General features: G+C 41.7%; 2 protein-coding genes across 7 annotated transcripts in view; one reads left to right on the top strand and one right to left on the bottom strand.

Annotated features, from left to right (window-relative positions):
• POLQ (DNA polymerase theta) overlaps positions 1–17,301 on the top strand; it is a gene marked incomplete at its 5' end in the record, with an annotated part of 48,878 nt that extends 31,577 nt beyond the window's left edge. The window contains 12 exons of one of the 4 annotated variants that reach the window (XM_079960208.1): positions 39–279; positions 1,199–1,392; positions 2,461–2,598; positions 3,664–3,838; positions 5,100–5,229; positions 6,949–7,058; positions 7,937–8,121; positions 8,383–8,494; positions 9,496–9,620; positions 10,226–10,379; positions 12,202–12,317; positions 13,417–17,301. In XM_079960208.1, coding sequence (XP_079816334.1) covers positions 39–279; positions 1,199–1,392; positions 2,461–2,598; positions 3,664–3,838; positions 5,100–5,229; positions 6,949–7,058; positions 7,937–8,121; positions 8,383–8,494; positions 9,496–9,620; positions 10,226–10,379; positions 12,202–12,317; positions 13,417–13,530 — 1,794 coding nt within the window. In that variant the 3' untranslated portion in view covers positions 13,531–17,301. Of the gene's footprint in view, positions 1–38; positions 280–1,198; positions 1,393–2,460; positions 2,599–3,663; positions 3,846–5,099; positions 5,230–6,948; positions 7,059–7,936; positions 8,122–8,382; positions 8,495–9,495; positions 9,621–10,225; positions 10,380–12,201 lie in introns of those variants that run through there. The other 3 variants (XM_079960207.1, XR_013834515.1, XR_013834516.1) reach the window with 3 other exon arrangements.
• The window catches only part of STXBP5L (syntaxin binding protein 5L), a 68,842-nt gene continuing 62,607 nt past the window's right edge, over positions 11,326–17,560 (bottom strand). For 2 of the 3 annotated variants that reach the window (XM_079960233.1, XM_079960234.1), the window contains one exon: positions 16,685–17,331. In XM_079960233.1, the coding sequence (XP_079816359.1) occupies positions 17,290–17,331 (42 nt within the window). In that variant the 3' untranslated portion in view covers positions 16,685–17,289. Of the gene's footprint in view, positions 12,375–16,684; positions 17,332–17,560 lie in introns of those variants that run through there. The other variant, XR_013834517.1, reaches the window with a different exon arrangement.

The following is a 17,560-nucleotide window of genomic DNA, read 5'->3' as shown; positions in this document are numbered from 1 at the left end:
TTTTGAGTTAAGTGTGCTTTGCACTTCCCTCTTTCTAGGTGGCGTGTTGGCTGTTGGATCCTGAGTCTAAAGAGCGCTCCCTTCACAACATGGTCACCAATTTCCTTCCTCAGGAACTGTTCTTGCTGGAGAAACTTGGAGCAGGCCAAGGGTGTCAGAGTCTGGGGCTCAGCGCCAGCGCAGATCATTCTGGACGATACAGAGCAGCTGTGGAGTCTGTTCTTGTCTTTCATATTATGGAGCATCTCAATACTCTGTTGCATAAAGATAACTTGCAAGGTGAGAACGCTAAGAGCTTACCCCATGGGTGATTTTAACTAAGTTTTACTCAGAGTAGAGCTATTAATATTAATGCACCTAACTTAGCCATGTTCATTAATGTCAATTCACTTAGTTAAATACCACCCTATGAATTAAGTTTAAAGTACGCTAGTCTCCAGTTGAATTTCAGACACAAGTTAGAAAATCTAAAAACCTTATACGCTGTAGTGTGAAATTGTTTGTATTTTGCTATGATTAAACATGTTTGGAAAGTGACAGAATATCAGTACTTTTTACTAATGACAAACATATTTTCACACGTGACAATGAACTCTCTCCCCCGCCGGCCCCCCATTTTTCTTTTTGCAACACAGTCCTTTTTTGTAATTGTGATGCCCTGAACCTTGGGCGCAAGGAGTGTGACTTTGGCAATACAAACAATGAATGATTATGATTCAATAGGTACATTTTCATAGACTTTTAGAATTGTAGAGTTGGAAGGGACCACAAGGGCCATCTAGTCCAAGCCCCTTCAATGCAGGAATCTTTTCCCAGGGTGGAGCTCGAACCCACGACTCTGAGATTAAGAGTCTCCTGCTCTACTGACATTTTGTTTGTTGCCAGTATGAAACCTTCTCAGGTGTGATAGGCCTCTAACTCTAGCCGTCTTGCTTTCAATTCCTTGACTCACAAATTCTTATTCACTCTGCACTCTGCAGATACTCCTTGTGTAACCTATTATTAAGAGCTACTGAGATTGTTAGTGGGGTGGAGTGGAGGGGTAACTGGTGCAGGCACCACCATCTTTATTATTATTATTATTATTATTATTATTATTATTAATAATAATAATTCAAGTAATTCTCTTCCGTCATTGTGTGTTTTGTGACACTGAACGAATGTTGTCTTTTGCCTCATTTGTCATTGTGTACCACAGATGCTTTTTGTAAAGTGGAGATGCCAAATCAGTATTGCCTGGCCTTGCTGGAGCTCAACGGCATTGGATTTAGCACAGTTGAGTGTGAGATGCAGAAACATGTCATGGAAGCGAAACTCAACGAGATTGAGAATCTGATATATCAGCTGGCAGGTCACAGTTTCTCCTTGACCTGTCCTGATGACATTGCTGAGGTACTGAACACATGGCCCCTTTCAATAGAGTGAGCCCTGTCCTTATTGTGATCAGTGGGAGAAAACTGATAAACAAATCCTCCAGTGAAATTTTGAGTGGGACAAAGTTGCCGTCCTTCAGTTGGCCAGAGTGCCGGTTCCTTCTGATGAGAGACTGTTCTCAACACATCGTGGGAGGAATTCAGTGGAATGATGTTCCATCTCTCACCGCCCCAGCCTCGTCGTCCTGTTCCAGGGATTCTCCGGGTCTCCCTATGCCAATTAAGGGGGGGGGAGGGATGTGCTGAGGGAAGAGGGGGGAGGGAAAGCCCCGTTGCACCAGTAGGACTTCTTCATCTGAGTCCAGAGAGAGACTAGAGAGACACACAGACTCTAAACTTCCAATAAAAAATTAAATCAGCAGCTGCCATTGTTTGCGTCATTTTAGTTAAAGTGTTCTTAATATTTTCTGCAGAAAATGAGGGGTCAGATTCTTACTTAACTAACTTCTCCTTAATTACCTCACTATTATTATTATTATTATTATTATTATTATTATTATTATTAATTGAATTTATATACTGCCCTATACCCAAAGGTCTCGGGGCAGTTCACAGAACAAAATCAGAATATAAAACCACAAAATACACAATCAAAATAAAAACAACAACCCAATACCCCCTCAAAACCCCACATGTTAAAAGGATGTCAATCAAATAAACCAAAGGCCTGGTCAAAAAGGAACGTTTTTGCCTGGTGCCTAGAGGTGTTTGGTTACAAAGTTGGTTTTTAAAAAATCCAGTATTGGTAAAATGGGAGTTTGTGGCCTCGCAGAGGTGGTCGGCTAATGGATTAGCTACAATCTCAGTTAATAATAATAATAATAATAATAATAATAATAATAATAATAATAATTTATTATTTATACCCCGCCCATCTGGCTGGGCCTCCCCAGCCACTCTGGGCGGCTTCCATAAAAACCAAAAATACAGTTAACTGTAGTGTAAGAAGTAGGCATGGGAAGGAGAAGTTGTCTAAGCCCCAAGAAAATGGCAAGATTCCATTGACTGAATTTACTAACTCTTTCAGGTGCTGTTTTTGGAGCAGAAGTTGCCATTCAATGGAGAATCAAAAGTGCAAAGGGGCAAGAAAACATTAGGTTACACTGGAAGGAAAATAGCAAATGGAAAAATTGCCAAATTAGGCAAGCAATTCAGTACAACCAAGGTATATTGTTTGTGTGCAACCCCTGGAGAAGCATCCTTTCTAGCCTTTGTGGGAAGCTAGTGATTCATAAAAACCCACTGGTGGTACCTCGGGTTAAGAACTTAATTCATTCTGGAGGTCTGTTCTTAACCTGAAACTGTTCTTAACCTGAAGCACCACTTTAGTTAATGGGGCCTCCTGCTGCTGCCGCGTCGCCGGAACACGATTTCTGTTCTCAACCTGAAGCAAAGTTCTTAACCCGAGGTACTATTTCTGGGTTAGCGGAGTCTGTAACCTGAAGCATCTGTAACCCGAGGTACCACTGTATGTTTCACAATTGCTAGTTTTGCATAAGTGATGTCCACACAAAAATCAAGTTGCCTACTTCAGTTTCAGCACATTACCGTTGTGTTACCTGACTCAGTATTATCAATTCCATGCATTACTTAAAGGCCTCAGATGTTTTCGCCCTTGAGCTGTACTAACTGCAGCTCACCGTAGCAACCATGCCTAACTGGTCTTCATAGAATCCTAGAATTGTAGGGTTGGAAATGACCGCAAAGGTCACCTAGCCCAACCCCAATCTGCTTGATCCTTTCAAAAATGTTTACTAAGCCAGTGGCTATGACGCATTATTGTGGCAGCGAATTCCATTCAACATTGCACTAAGGCAATTGTTCAGCCAGGAAAAGCATTTTTGGCTTCCTGTCTTGGGATGAGAAGACAAGTTTGCTTAGGGCTTTCTGTAAGCCTTAAGGGGGAAAGGTCCAAGAAGAGAAAAGGCAGTAAACAATAAGAGAGAGGGGCTGGTTGACCTTTCCCATCATCTCCCAACCCACTCCCTATGTGCTAGGAGGTCTCTTTTCTCCAAGCGTCACAATGGCTCTGCTTTGTCATCTTCTGTCCCGTCTACGGCAGAGTCAAAGCAGAAGAGAAAGGAGGTCCTTGGTTCAGGACTCCCGGTACCATGCTTGCCTGGCTGTACCCTCATATAGCCCAGAATATTTTTCGAGGGTTGTTCCCTATGTTACAAAGAATCAGTGTGAAAGACAGCAAACTGACTTGTGCCATGGTTAATTTCCATAGGATGTTCTGGAGAAACTGAGGGCCTTGCACCCCTTGCCAGGCCTGATTTTAGAATGGAGGAAGATCACCAATGCCATGACCAAAGTGGTGTTTCCACTGCAGAGGGAGAAGCGTTTAAACCCTGTGCTGGGCATGGAACGGATCTATCCTGTTTCTCAGACTCACAGCGCTACAGGTAGCAGGTGCTTTTTACATCGGAAGGTATCTCCTTGGCGGTTTATCAACGTATGACTGAAAAAGAACCAGGAAGGCTAGCGCATGGTCCAAAGGAATCATGGAAGCTTTGCGGTTTTTGTCTGATGGCACTTGTTGCGGGAAAGATCACTCATTGATTGAGTGTCCCTAGAGCAGGAATGTGGAACTGGTTCAAGCTGCGGGACCACATCCAGAACTGGCCCAACCTCCACAGGCTATTTCGGCAGCTTGGAAGGACTGCCCACCTGCCAAATCCCAGAAGCATGCAGATGTTTCTTCCCCATCTTTGCGCAGTGGTGCTTCATGTTAATATTGGAGATCAGATACCTCTGTGCCTGATGTCAGGTGGCTAACAGGCATGTATGGTTTATTCAGATGGCCTTGTGGGCCAAATTCAGAGGGCTGGTGGACCTATTTGGGTCTGCAGACTGGAGGTTCCCCACCATTGTCCTGTGGTTACATTTCTTTTTAAATTACTGAAATGCCCACCTGCTACTTTGAGGCCTCCTTGCCCGACTGCTGAACTCACTCTGCTCTTAACTAAGCCTCTTTTTCTGAGCTGTCCTACTAGCTAGATCTGTATTGTGTGGAACTGTATATTAGTGCAGTTTTCTTTTTACCCTTTCTCCAAAATTTCCTTGTTTACTGTGGCCCCTGAAGCTTGCTGTCTTGGGTAAAATCGAAAGCTCGGTTTCTACAGGCTTACCGAGGATGTAGCCCCTGAGCTATATAGGATTTATCTCCTTGAACACAGTGCCATTGCTGTGCCCTTGTTGGTCAAATCTGATGCTTAAAAAAATTATTGAAATGGGTGTTACAGTGGTGCCCCGCAAGACGAACACCTTGCAAGACGAAAAACCCGCTAGACGAAGAGAATCACGGAACCGATTCTTTTCGTCTTGCGAGGCACCACTGTACTTATCCCCCACCCCCAGTCACTTGGTTGCTTAACCTGCCAGTTTGCTTGATGCTTTGTCACCTCAGCTCTCTGTAACTCATGGAGTGAGCTTTTTAAATTTGCATCATATGTATTCCATATAAACACTAGAATTTTGAAATGTACTAATTGAGCACCATCTTTTAAAGAGTACTTTGTTCTGCAAAACTGGAAGCCTGTTGGTCAAGTCTGTTTTTGCAGTTCAGCATTTAGTGCTTATTTTTAGCTTCAGTATTCCTTCAGACGTCTGCTGTACTGCAACATACTGCCTGTCTTTTCACCTTTGCACCACGTTTGCTTTTAGGCCGTATAAGCTTCAGGGAACCAAATATACAGAATGTGCCAAAAGACTTTGAAATTGAAATGCCAACCATGGTTGAAGAGAGCCCACCTTCCCAGAAGGAACACAATGGGTTCAGTTTACTCAGAAGCAGGTAAAGTTTTCTCATCTATTTTTTTTTTTTATCAGCTCTCAGATTTTTTCTGATACCTTCCTGAAAAGACCAGAATGTATCAAAGTTGGGATGCCTTTTTTCCACCATGAAACTGAAGGTGGCTTGCACTGAGTTCCCAGAACGTCTTCCATCAAAGCATTAATCACACTGGCTTGACGTTAGCAAGGTGGCTGCATCTTGTCCCCCTTGACCACGTCTTGGGTCTGTAGTTAATACAGTAGCTGCTGGCAGGAAACATTAGGAATAATCTGTAAACTGATGTGGTTGTGGAGTTTCCCTAATTGCCTGCATTTGCACATTGCCACACTTGCATTTGTGGATGTGGGTGGCACTGTTGGTTAAACCACAGAGCCTAGGACTTGCCGATCGGAAGGTTGGCGGTTCGAATCCCCGCGACGGGGTGAGCTCCCGTTGCTCGGTCCCAGCTCCTGCCAACCTAGCAGTTCCAAAGCACGTCAAAGTGCAAGTAGATCAATAGGTACCGCTCCGGCGGGAAGGTAAACGGCATTTCCGTGTGCTGCTCTGGTTCGCCAGAAGTGGCTTAGTCATGCTGGCCACATGACCCAGAAGCTGTATGCCGGCTCCCTTGGCCAGTAAAGCGAGATGAGCACTGCAACCCCAGAGTCGGTCACGACTGGACCTAATGGTCAGGGGTCCCTTTACCTTTACACTTGCATTTATAAACAAAAAAGGACAATTTTTGGTCCACTGTTTTGTTCTTTCCCATAGTATCTTATTTTATTTATTAAATTTGTATACCGCCCTTCATCCAATGATCACTGGGTGCTTTACAGCATAAAAATACAAAATGAAAACACAAAATAAATAACAAAAACAAGCCAATAGTCCCCTCCCCCCAATACACTTAAAAATCTGTTGATTTGTCAAATCAGCCAGTGGCCAGGTTATAGAGGAGCATTTTTGCCTGGCTCCAAAAGACATGTAATGAAGGCGCCAGGGGAGCCTCCCTGGAGAGAGCATTCCTCAGAAAAGGCCTGTTCTCAGGTTGCCCCCCTCCAGAACTCTCGTGGAAGGGGCACACAAATAAGGTTTCATGGCTACAGCATCTAATTATTCAAAAACCTGATCTTTAGATAAATATACAGGAGTTCAGGAAAAGCCAACTGGAGTGAGGTTTGTACAAGTACTCTCTAAAACGAAGGCCATCAAGGTAGATATTTTCCCATATGTACACCTTGCAAAGTGTCACCAAAACCTCACGTCCTGAAACTGCAGGATGTACATGAAATTCATGTGCCTACTGCCAAGGCCAGAGATGGCACATCACAATAAGTACATACAAAGTGCATTGCTATAATAGGCTAGTCACAAGTACTGCAACATCTTATTGGAACCATATTGGGAATGAAAAGAAGTTTGTGTGTGTGGAGTGTTGTATGAAAATGAAGATGAGAAAAAACTTTGAAGTATCTGAATAGATGCATTTTTTAATAATTATTTGCTTGGCTATAAATGTCCAACCTTGCAAGCCAGGCATATCAAGCAACAAAACCCACCCTCTAGAAATTACTGCTTGACTAGCCTATTGCATGCAAACAAGAGTAACAGTCAGCCATAAATATGAAGTTATTTTGTGTTTACCTGCTACAGATATTAGATTTAACCCTGCTGTTTGGTTTAACATTGTGTGTCTTACAGAAGTCAATTAGATGCCAGTTATTTAATTTTATTTTACAGATGGAGAAAGCATTCTGTGCTACCACATGGACAAAGGAGTCTTGCTGAACCCAGTGGGGGGAAAGTACCATTTTCTGTTAGCATGAGGCATGCCTTTGTGCCATTTCCAGGTAACACCTTGAGAATTGCCTCATTATAGAGCTAAAAAGTAGAAGAGGGATATACAGAATTGAGCAGTTATATTGTGCTGACACAATGAGCCTATTCAGACCCAATGGCAACCAAGGTTTGATGTTACATGAACAAGCCTGAGAAAGCTTGGCAGCATCATGTACTGCTGCCTCTTCTTATGCGTCACTCCCCGTCACTGTTTGAAGGAAATCATAGTTTATCAGCTTTTTTCTGAAATGGGCAAACTATGGCTTGTACTTTTCATCTAACCAAGATCGCAAACCAGAGCTTATTGTCATGGTTTGCATGGGGTTGCCGTATTTCAAAAAGTATGAACCAGGACACCCCAAAAGTTGTTGATTGACTTGCCTAAGATCCAGGACAAAGCGCCGCCTTACAGAAATTCCCCCTGGACGTCAATTCCACCTTTGAAATCCTGGTAATGTCTGGGAAAATCCAGATGTATGGCGGCCCTAGGTTTGCAGGCAAAAACACACCATAGTTTGCACATTCAGATGAAGCGGCATGGTATTGTAGCGACTAGGCTCCTTAGTCGTCATGTTTTGGCATTGCATCTGAAGAAGCTCAATGTTTTCAAAGATAGTATGCAAAATGGTTCTTTACAGACCTAACAAGAAACCATGGTTTCCTGCTTTGTGAATGAGTTGGGCCGACCTTGGGCCCGTGCCCTCGCTCCTTCCTTTCTCAGATTTCACAGGTGCAGGAAGAAATCAGGAGCATTTGCTTCCATTTTCAAACAAAGCAGAATCCCATGTTTGTGGATTGCTTGAATGAACAATAATTTCAAAGAAGGAACCTGTTTTACTACCTGAAATAAATGTCCACTTTAGGAATTATTCTGTTTTATTGGCTGCAGGAGGCTTGATCTTGGCAGCTGATTATTCCCAGCTTGAGTTGAGGATCCTGGCTCATTTGTGCTGTGACAAGCGGCTTCTGCAGGTCTTAAATGATGGTTCTGATGTGTTCAAAAGCATTGCGGCCGAGTGGAAGATGATTGACTCTGAAGCAGTTGGGGATGATTTAAGGCAACAAGCCAAGCAGGTAACTTACGGAAGCATCTAGAATTCTTGGAACATTTTCATATAATTGAATGATAGTGGGTTTTGAAATAAGTTGTACAGGCTGAGGGATGGATTCAACTAAATAGCAAATGAGCAAACTCTGGCATATTGAATGTTTTAGATTTGTGTCCTTTGTTGCTAACAAACCTCATAAGTAATCCAACAGTTTTTCGCGCACTTTAGTCCCCTTGGTTGTAGAGTGTACTCTAGAATTAAAATTAAAATTGCATTATTTTTCTAGATTTGTTATGGAATAATATATGGAATAGGAGCGAAATCTTTAGGAGAGCAGATGGGTGTTGAGGAAAAAGATGCCTCCTGCTACATTGACTCCTTCAAATCAAGATACTCAGGTAAAGATTGCTAGCATCTGATTGTCCTGGCTTTTTGGCATAATTAACTGATTACTAATATCAAGCATATAGTGAGTTGTGTAAATCTCTTTGCCTATGTTTTTGGTAACCTTTTTGGTGTGGGTTTAAAGGGGAGTTCAAGATACTGAGCCAAGAACTTACCTTACATAAACTCTTAAGAGTTGTGGCAACTTGGAGTTCCGTGTATTATCCAAAATTCAAAATGAAACGCTATGAATGTACATGTACATGGTACATACAGTGGTCTGTAGGCTGCAGAATTGGATAGCAGAAAAAAATAAAACACTGGCATGTGACTGAACAAAGTTTTGAGGTCATTGAATCCCCTTGATAGAGTGAGCTCTTGTTGCTCTGTCCCAGCTCCTGCCAACCTAGCAGTTCAAAAGCACACCAGTGCAAGTTGATAAATAGGTACCACTGTGGCGGGAAGGTAAATGGCGTTTCTGTGCACTCTAGCTTCTGTCACGGTGTTCAGTTGCGCCAGAAGTGGTTTAGTCATGCTGGCCGCATGACCTGGAAAGCTTTCTGCGGACAAACGCCGGCTCCCTCAGCCTGAAAGCGAGATGAGCGCTGCAACCCTATAGTCACCTTTGACTGGACTTAATCGTCCAGGGCTCCTTTACCTTTACCTTACTGCATGTATGCTGCCTTAAACTTCATGATGGAAGGAAGGTGGGATAGAAATGTAATAAACAAAACAGCAAAGAAAGCTGTACATCCACTGTTGATTTGCACGTTTCCACAATCTTGCAGCTGAAAGGTAAAATATAACAACAAAATAAATTGGGAAGAGTTTCCTTGTATATTCTTTTCCTTTCTTAAGCTGATGGGATAGGGAAGTTCTGAACATATTGACACCCAAGCATGGAAGCGTCCGTATGAAATGTCAGCATATCCACAGAATTAACTAGAGCAGCTGCTGTTGAATATTTTGGATTGAACTGGAAGTTGCACAACACACTTTCTTTTTTTTTAAATAGGTATTCAGAAATTCCTGAGAGAAACAGTCCGGAAGTGCAGCAGAGATGGGTTTGTGCAGACAATCATGGGGCGGCGTAGATACCTGCCAGCAATTAAAGACTCAAATCCTTACAAAAAGGCTCAGGTATGCAAAGAAGTGTTTTTTTCAGCTGCTAAAATCTAGCTGAGCAGGGAGATCCATTGAGCTAGCTGAGTTTTACTCTCCCCCCAGTGATATTACTGTGCCCATTCAATCTAAGATGAGCCAGCTTAAATTTAGTTTGCACATTTCTTGTGCATGTTGGATCTCCTTTTGGCTGGAGGAGCTTTCAGGGACCAAGGTGCCCTCAACTGTCTTACTGAAACGGCAAGCAATACCAGAAGAATATAGCAGTTTTCCATAGCTGCTCCTAACATTTCCTTCTAAAACTTCAGAATCCACTGCTCTGTTTTCAACTAGTTGTGCATTGCAACTGAGCAGGGATTGGAGGGACTGTGCAAAGCTGAAGGTTACTTTTGGGATTCTTGCTTTCTGCAAGGCTTTCCTTCCCATCTGTTCTCTCCCTGCTTGTCCCACTCACTCAGGCTTGAGATGCGGAAGGAAGACTAGACAGCTGCAATTTCCTCAAAACTTCTGTCCCTTCTATTCCTCCTTTTAGGGGTTCAGGCTGGAAACTCTGCACTGAAAAGATTTGTTGTTGTTGGGGAGGGGAAGTTGGCTTCTTCTTCTAAGTCATCTTGTAACTTTAGGCAGAGAGGCAAGCTGTGAATACTGTCGTCCAGGGCTCTGCAGCGGATATTGTCAAAACAGCCACAGTGAATATTCAGGCTCAGCTGGAATCTTTCCCTTCAGCAGTAAAATCTTATGGACACTTGGAGAGCTCGTTCCAAAAAAGACAAACGGGTATGTTTTCTCCTCTGGCTTTGTATTTGGTAGCAAATGTTCCCAAACTAAAAATGTTACTGAGTGGGGGATAGTGTTCTCTTCTGAGAGCCTCCTCTCTGTATGAAACAGCTGGATTTGGGCTGCATGTATGCCATTAAAATGATTTCAAATGGTGGGTCACTATTCCCAAGTCACCGTGATTTCCCTGTGCTCATTTACATTTTCCTGATCCCTTGAGCAAGGCTTTGAAGACTTTGTAGAAATCGAGGTATGAGGAACTTGTGGGTTAGCCCCTACTTTTTCCTTTCTCCTCCTGTGATGAGGCTGCATTTTAATATTTGAATATTTTAATCTTGTTTTTAAGTTGTATTCATTCAACTTGTTTTTATTATTGCTTGTTAGCCGCCCTGAGCCCGGCCTTGGCTGGGGAGGGCGGGGTATAAATAAAAATTATTATTATTACTTCATCAGATAGAAGACTCTAATGCTCACGTGGCTTGTTGTATTAGAGGTGATGGCATTAGCCAAGAAAAATGGATTTTTCTTAAATTACAGCAGCAAGGGCACTCATTCATGATTTATTTCATTTATGATTCTATGCAAGGGACAGCATAAACTTTGAAAACAGCTTTCTAATGCTAGAAAGTGACGTAGGTAAAACAAGTAGAATTTTACCTTTTTTTTTAAATCTAACATTGTGGAAAAAAACAAAGAAAAAAATAAGCTTTGCAGTACAGTCATTTATTTAGGGGCTGCAATAACGTTTGATGCCTGCAAGAGTGAATATTTTGAGAATAGGTAATACTTTTTCATCATGTTCAAATATACTTGAAAACTGTAGTAAAATGATAACCAAATGACGCCTGAAAAGCTTCATGATATATATGATAAATGTTGGAAATGTAGCAGCTTTATCCATATAGTGGCTTTTGGTTTCAAAATACAGAAAATAATGAAACTACAATTAAATCTTGATGCTGCTTTATTCTTGTTAATTAATGCAAGTACCTGTACAATAAGAAGAACTAATATTCTATATGATTGTTGCAGTCTAAGAATATATTTATTTTCCCCACCCATCTGACTGGGTTGCTTTATGCTAGTCATTGGAAAAAAGACTCAAATCCCACTTGGAATGGGAACAAAAAATGTACAATACACAGTTATGGCCAAATTTACAAGCTATTTTAAGACTGAAAGGTGGAGGCAGAATTAAACAGAATGAATTGAACACTGGCATTACAAACACATGATTTTCCCAGATGCAAAGATATTTGATACAAAATATAACAAATTATGAATAATATACTTTCCGTTTTTCTTAATTTTTAGAAACATTCTTATATAAAACTAAATTTTATTTAAAAACCTAGAAGAGGAATGAGATATTATCCAATACAGGAACAGAAATACTAAAGAAATAGAAATGCCAGAGCAATAAAGGAGCAAAGCCATCACAATTATATATTTTTCTCCAAAATTTTTTTTATTCAGTTTTACACTATACATTTGAATTCAAACATCAGTCCTAACCATCAACATTTAGGATTCCCTGAATCCTTAAACCTCCCTCCCCCCCTCCGTGGTTCCCAATATCAAGCTATTTCTACTGCATCATATTTTTTATCTCTCTCTCTTAAAACAACCCATTTTTACCTTAGTTTTTAGTACATCAGCAAGCGTCACTCAAATCCAGCCCAAGTTTTTAGTTGTTTACAGGCCATAACAATTATATAGCAATACAGAACAAATATAAATAATGTCTTGTGGTACTTGTGAATTTGTATAGCTCTTACCATAAGCATGATTTAAGTCATTGTTTAGGTTTCCTTCTGCCTAGGAAAACCAGAGAGGATGGAAAAGAAGAAGGTGATACATTCCGTACCTGGAGGTTTCTTCATCCTCCAGCTGCATGATGAGCTTCTCTATGAGGTTGCAGAAGACAGCCTGATTCAGGTAGGAGGAACTGGTTTTACTGAAAACTGGGGAGTGCATCCCTCTAATAGAATGTGGCTGGTGTGTTTGTTCACAGGGTGGATAAAAATCAACGATTTAAAAAAAAATCAAAATATATTTTTTCCATTTAAATCAGATTTTTAAAATAAAACATTTTGGAGGAAAAATCTTTCTAAAGATAGTTTTCTATTTCAATTACATTATAGTCCAAAGGCTATTCATCAGGAAATAAGGATTTGTTGTAAGCCTTTCATGTGTGCTAAAATTCAGTTAATTGTTTAACCACATCAGGTAACAAACATGGATACATATGCTATAATGTTACTGTTTTAGTTAAATAATTGGTTATTAAGGAAATGATTATTTGTCTCCTTCTAATAAAGTACAGCAGAAAAGTTGCCCTAACATAAACAGTTAACTTATTAAACCTCACAATAATTTCATAATTACCTATTTCTAATAGTATAACCAAATCAGTAATTTTTGATATAACTGGAAAAACTACTCTGAAAATTAATTATTCCAAAAATGAAACCTTCCTCTGGTTGTAAATATTAAGATGATACCAGCAAGAATGACTCTTTCTGTAAAAAAGTGATTTAAATCAATTTGATTTAAATCAAATCCACCCTGTTTGTTCACCAGTGCTGGCTTCAATAAACTATAGAAGTACGATGGAAATATGGGTGCCATTCAGAGTTGTCGCTGAACCAATCTATAGTATCTCCCAGTGTTTATATGTGATTCTCCTCTTCTCACCTTGTTGTGTTTGCAACAAATGACTTGTGTATTGGCTTTTTACTCTGCTGTAACATGCAATTTACCTATACCTTGTAACTGTTTTCTGTGGGTGTACAAAGCTGCATTTCTTGAAAGGGAGACCCAAACTTGAGGGTGTGTTGTGAGCTTTTCCTGGGAGAGTTCTGGCTCCCAGAAATTTGCATTCAGCTTCTCTGAATTTCAGCCTAATTCTGACCCGCTTTTAGAGGCGTTTCCAGATAGGATACCAGTTGGAAATGTCTGATCAACTGGACTAAATAAACTGCAGCCCTTTCTGCCTTATTGTCCCACTGATTCTTCTAAGTGCCTTGTCCTTTAGGTGGCACAGATTGTTAAACATGAAATGGAACACGCTGTAAAACTCTCGGCGAAACTGTCGGTAAAAGTCAAAGTTGGACCCAGCTGGGGAGACCTGCAAGAGCTGGAGTTGTGAACAGGTAATATAGAAGTTTGTACTGCACTGCCTGATGCTGCAGTGAAATGCAAGATATCTCTGACAAGTCTGGACAACGGGATCCATTTCTTTCAATGACAATTTTGAATTCTCATATGAATCTTTAAATCGCACTTCCCCAACCTGGTGCCCTCCATAGTCCAATAGAGTTAGAGGGTGACGGGTTGGAGAAGGCAGCTCTAAATGACGTGTGTCGCATAACTAGAAATCACAATGAAATGCAAAGTATTTAAATTAATTCCTAGTAATATATTTATTTATTTATTTGAAGGCCTACAATTTTTCTCTTTCATAACTGACTTGGGAGAAGCATTCTGAGCTTTGACATTAGCTTTTCTAGCTGGGATCCTCTGGAAAGTTTGATTCTCCAGCTGCTTGTGTCAGTTCATCCCCCCCCCCCCAAAAAAAAAAAAAAAAACAACATTTCACAATGTGCGCAACTGAATATACAATTGAGGGCAGCTATAGCTCAGATTTCTGTGATACTTGCATCTTTCAAAAAACAAGGATGACATTCTCCTGGGAATTCATACATGCATATGACTCACTGCATTTTACACCATCTGCACAGGAGACAGTAGAAGACATTGGCAGACTTTCCAAAGTGTGCACAATTCAAAAGCAGTAAATTTGTGAAATAGGTTTGCTTTGAGAAAATGAACTTTCTCTGATTTTCCTGTCTCTAAAGCAGGTAGCAGCATCCTGTGATTCTGGCTTCTGTTGTGGGTTTTCTGCTAGTATTTTAACCAATGAATCGTTTGCTTTGTAAACTATATTATTTCATTGCTGTGTAAATAATAAACAGATTTTTTATATCACTTTCCTTCGCTGGAGTGATACTTGAAAAAAGGAATAGCACTGTGCTCTGACAGGTAGGCCACCTGATATATTGTTAGATGCCTGCGGGTTGTTTTTTTTAAAGTTACACTGATTTTTGTATTTGCGGTATTTATAATTTTAATGTGTGCATGTGAGTTTTAGATGTGTTTTATCAATAATTTCTTATGTGTACTGCTCACGGGGTCCTCGCTGCGGGAGCACATTTATCTCGTGCTATACCACCTGCACTTGCTCCCGGTGGAGTATAGGATAATAATAAATAATAAGTATTATTAACATTTTACAGTGGTGCCTCGCAAGACGAAAAGAATCCGTTCCACGAGTCTCTTCGTCTTGCGAAGCAACCCTATTAGCGGCTTAGCGGATTAGCGCTATTAGCGGCTTAGCAGCTATTAGCGGCTTAGAAAAAGGGAGAAAAAAGCGAAAAAACTCGCAAGACGTTTTCGTCTTGCGAAGCAAGCCCATAGGGAAATTTGTCTTGCGAAGCGCCTCAAAAACGGAAAACCCTTTCGTCTAGCGGGTTTTTCGTCTTGCGAGGCATTCGTCATGCGGGGCACCACTGTATTTATATCCCACCCTCCCCAGCCGAAGCCAGGCTCAGAGCGGCTAACAACAATAAAATGATACACATTCTAAAATCATTTCATTATAAAATTAATTTAAATCACATTAATGGCAACCAATTGGGCTAGAGTTCTGTGAGGATTACCAAAGGAGGGGGTCAGGCTGTGCCCTGGCCAAAGGCCAGGCGGAACAGCTCTGTCTTGCAGGCCCTGCGGAAAGATGTCAAGTCCTGCAGGGCCCTGGTCTCTTGGGACAGAGCGTTCCACCAGGTTGGAGCCGCAGCCGAAAAAGCCCTGGCTCTGGTTGAGGCCAGCCTAACCTCTCTGTGGTTCAGGCTTAGGATCAGGTTGAAGGTGCTGATTTTAACCTTTAAAGCCCTATAGGGCCTAGGACCCTCGTACCTACGGGACCGCCTCTCCTGGTCTGCCCCATGGGAGGACCTTCAGGTCTGCCAATAATAACACCCTGAAGATCCCAGGCCCCAGGGAGATCAGACTGCCTTGACCAGAGCCAGGGCTTTTTTGGCCATGGCTCCAATCTGGTGGAACACTCTGTCACAAAAGACCAGGGCCCTGCGGGACTTGACATCTTTCTGCAGGGCCTGCAAGACGGAGCTGTTCCACCAGGCCTTTGGTTGGGGTTCGGTTTGATTCTTTTCTTTCTGTATAGGAACAAGCATTAGAGGCCTCCTGGCCCGCTCACAGGCCCTTTATAAGACCAGTGGCAACAGTTGTCCCTGGAGAATATTAACCACTCTCAATTTTGCCCATGGACTGCCATCTGTCCAGATTTTAATTTGCTCTGAACTAATTTTAAGAAGTATTTTAATTAATTGATTGCCTGTTTTTATGTTCTTTGTATGCTGTGTTAGTTTTATGAGCTTGGCCCCAGCAGGGGAGGGCGGGGTACAAATAAAAATTTACTATTATTAGAAACCTCATGATTAACTAAAAAAGATAAGGTTCCACTTTGTTTGCATGAGTGCATCATATACAATTTATGCAACCTTAAAAGCCCTAAGTGGCAGACTCTGGGTTTCCAAATTTTAGTGGCATAAAACTACCCTAAAACCGCCTCTGATACAAACTTGGTGGTTGATTGGCAAACTAAAGAGGTTTCATACTAAATAGTGGGCCAAGTCAGCAGAATGGACAAACACCAATGGTTTGGGACTTTTGCCCCCAAACTGGACTCTGGTCCAGACTCTTTGGGGGCAAACAAGCGCCCCGAGGAGAGATCCCCACAGCTGGAAACCCCAAGATCCCAAAGGCGCCCAGCAGAAAACAGACCCTGACTGGGACGCCAGTCAGTGATCGCCCAGCTGCTCTAGAACATTGCTGAGACAACTTGGATGTTTGGCTTCTGCTGCAGGAGCCCACAGAATCAGAGTTGGGATCCTGAGGGTCATCTAGTCTAACCCCCTGAAATGCTGGAGCCTGGTCCTGAATCCTCACCTCAGACTCCCTCCAAGGCACCTTCCGATTTCCCCTTTATTGGGTCATCAGTCTCCCTCAGTGTTTGGCATGCTTACAGATCACAGGGGTTGATTTCTTGGCCTAAACTGGTTCATTGCTATATTTTCCAACACTAGGAAAGCAGCTCGTATTTATACAATCCTGCAATTTCCAATCGCCAGCGAAGGTTCTCCTTTCTCACAGCTACATGATGTCCTTTTGGGCTTTGACTAACGTCGACCGCTGCATAAATAAAGCACCATCATTTGGCCACAGAAGTTTAATCTTACTTTATTTTTCTACTAATGAAATGCACAAGTGTTTGCAAACTAGGATTGTCTACAGAAAAGGAATGTCAAATGAGAGGAATGCAGGGCATTGTCTGTTGAGAGCAACATGCTTGAGATGTACTGACTTCTTTGCTTTAAAAAGAAAGTGTTGCTGCTTATTTCTTTTGTGGAACTTAGAAGGAAATCCCTTTTCTTCAGTCACAGCATGCTTTGCTTTTGCACCTTTTGTTGTATGAGAAGTCAATTAGTCATGCAAAGTTTAAAGTTTAAATGCATTAACAATCTATTTTGTACAGGACATTTTAAACTATCGACAGTCCTCCCCACAGTTCAAACCTAATTCCAGTGAAATCATTACCTGTTAAAGATGATTGTTCCAGTGGGAGGTGGGAGGAAGAGATTCAGTGTAGACTTGATTACAAAGACCCACCACGTCTAGGTCTCTGAAAAAGTTCTCGCTTGATCATCTAGTGTGAAAGGGATTCCAAGGAGCTGCTTCTGCCCAACGACTGGATTTTTAGAATAAGGCCTCAAGGTCCTTTGACTCCTGTTCTCAGTACATAGAAGTGTTGCTTCTTTGTGGTTAAAAGTCAAAACTGGTACCATTTTTTGTCCTTGTATTTCAACATTACCTGCAGGAGTGAAAAAGCAATATTATCCAAGAGACACAAATGAAGAAGTCACAGTTCAGCATTGATTCCCAATATTTTGTAGCAGAGTACACCTCTTCTGGGCACGCGGGTGGCCCTGTGGGTTAAACCACAGAGCCTAGGGCTTGCCGATCAGGAGGTCGGCGGTTCAAATCCCCGCAATGACGGGGTGAGCTCCCGTTGCTCGGTCCCTGCTCCTGCCAACCTAGCA

Source organism: Podarcis cretensis (assembly GCF_951804945.1).
Source record: "Podarcis cretensis genome assembly, chromosome: 17".
NCBI classification, from domain to species: Eukaryota; Metazoa; Chordata; class Lepidosauria; order Squamata; family Lacertidae; genus Podarcis; species Podarcis cretensis.
The sequence above is the reverse complement of the archived record's forward strand: the minus strand, read 5'-3'. Positions and strand labels throughout refer to the sequence as shown.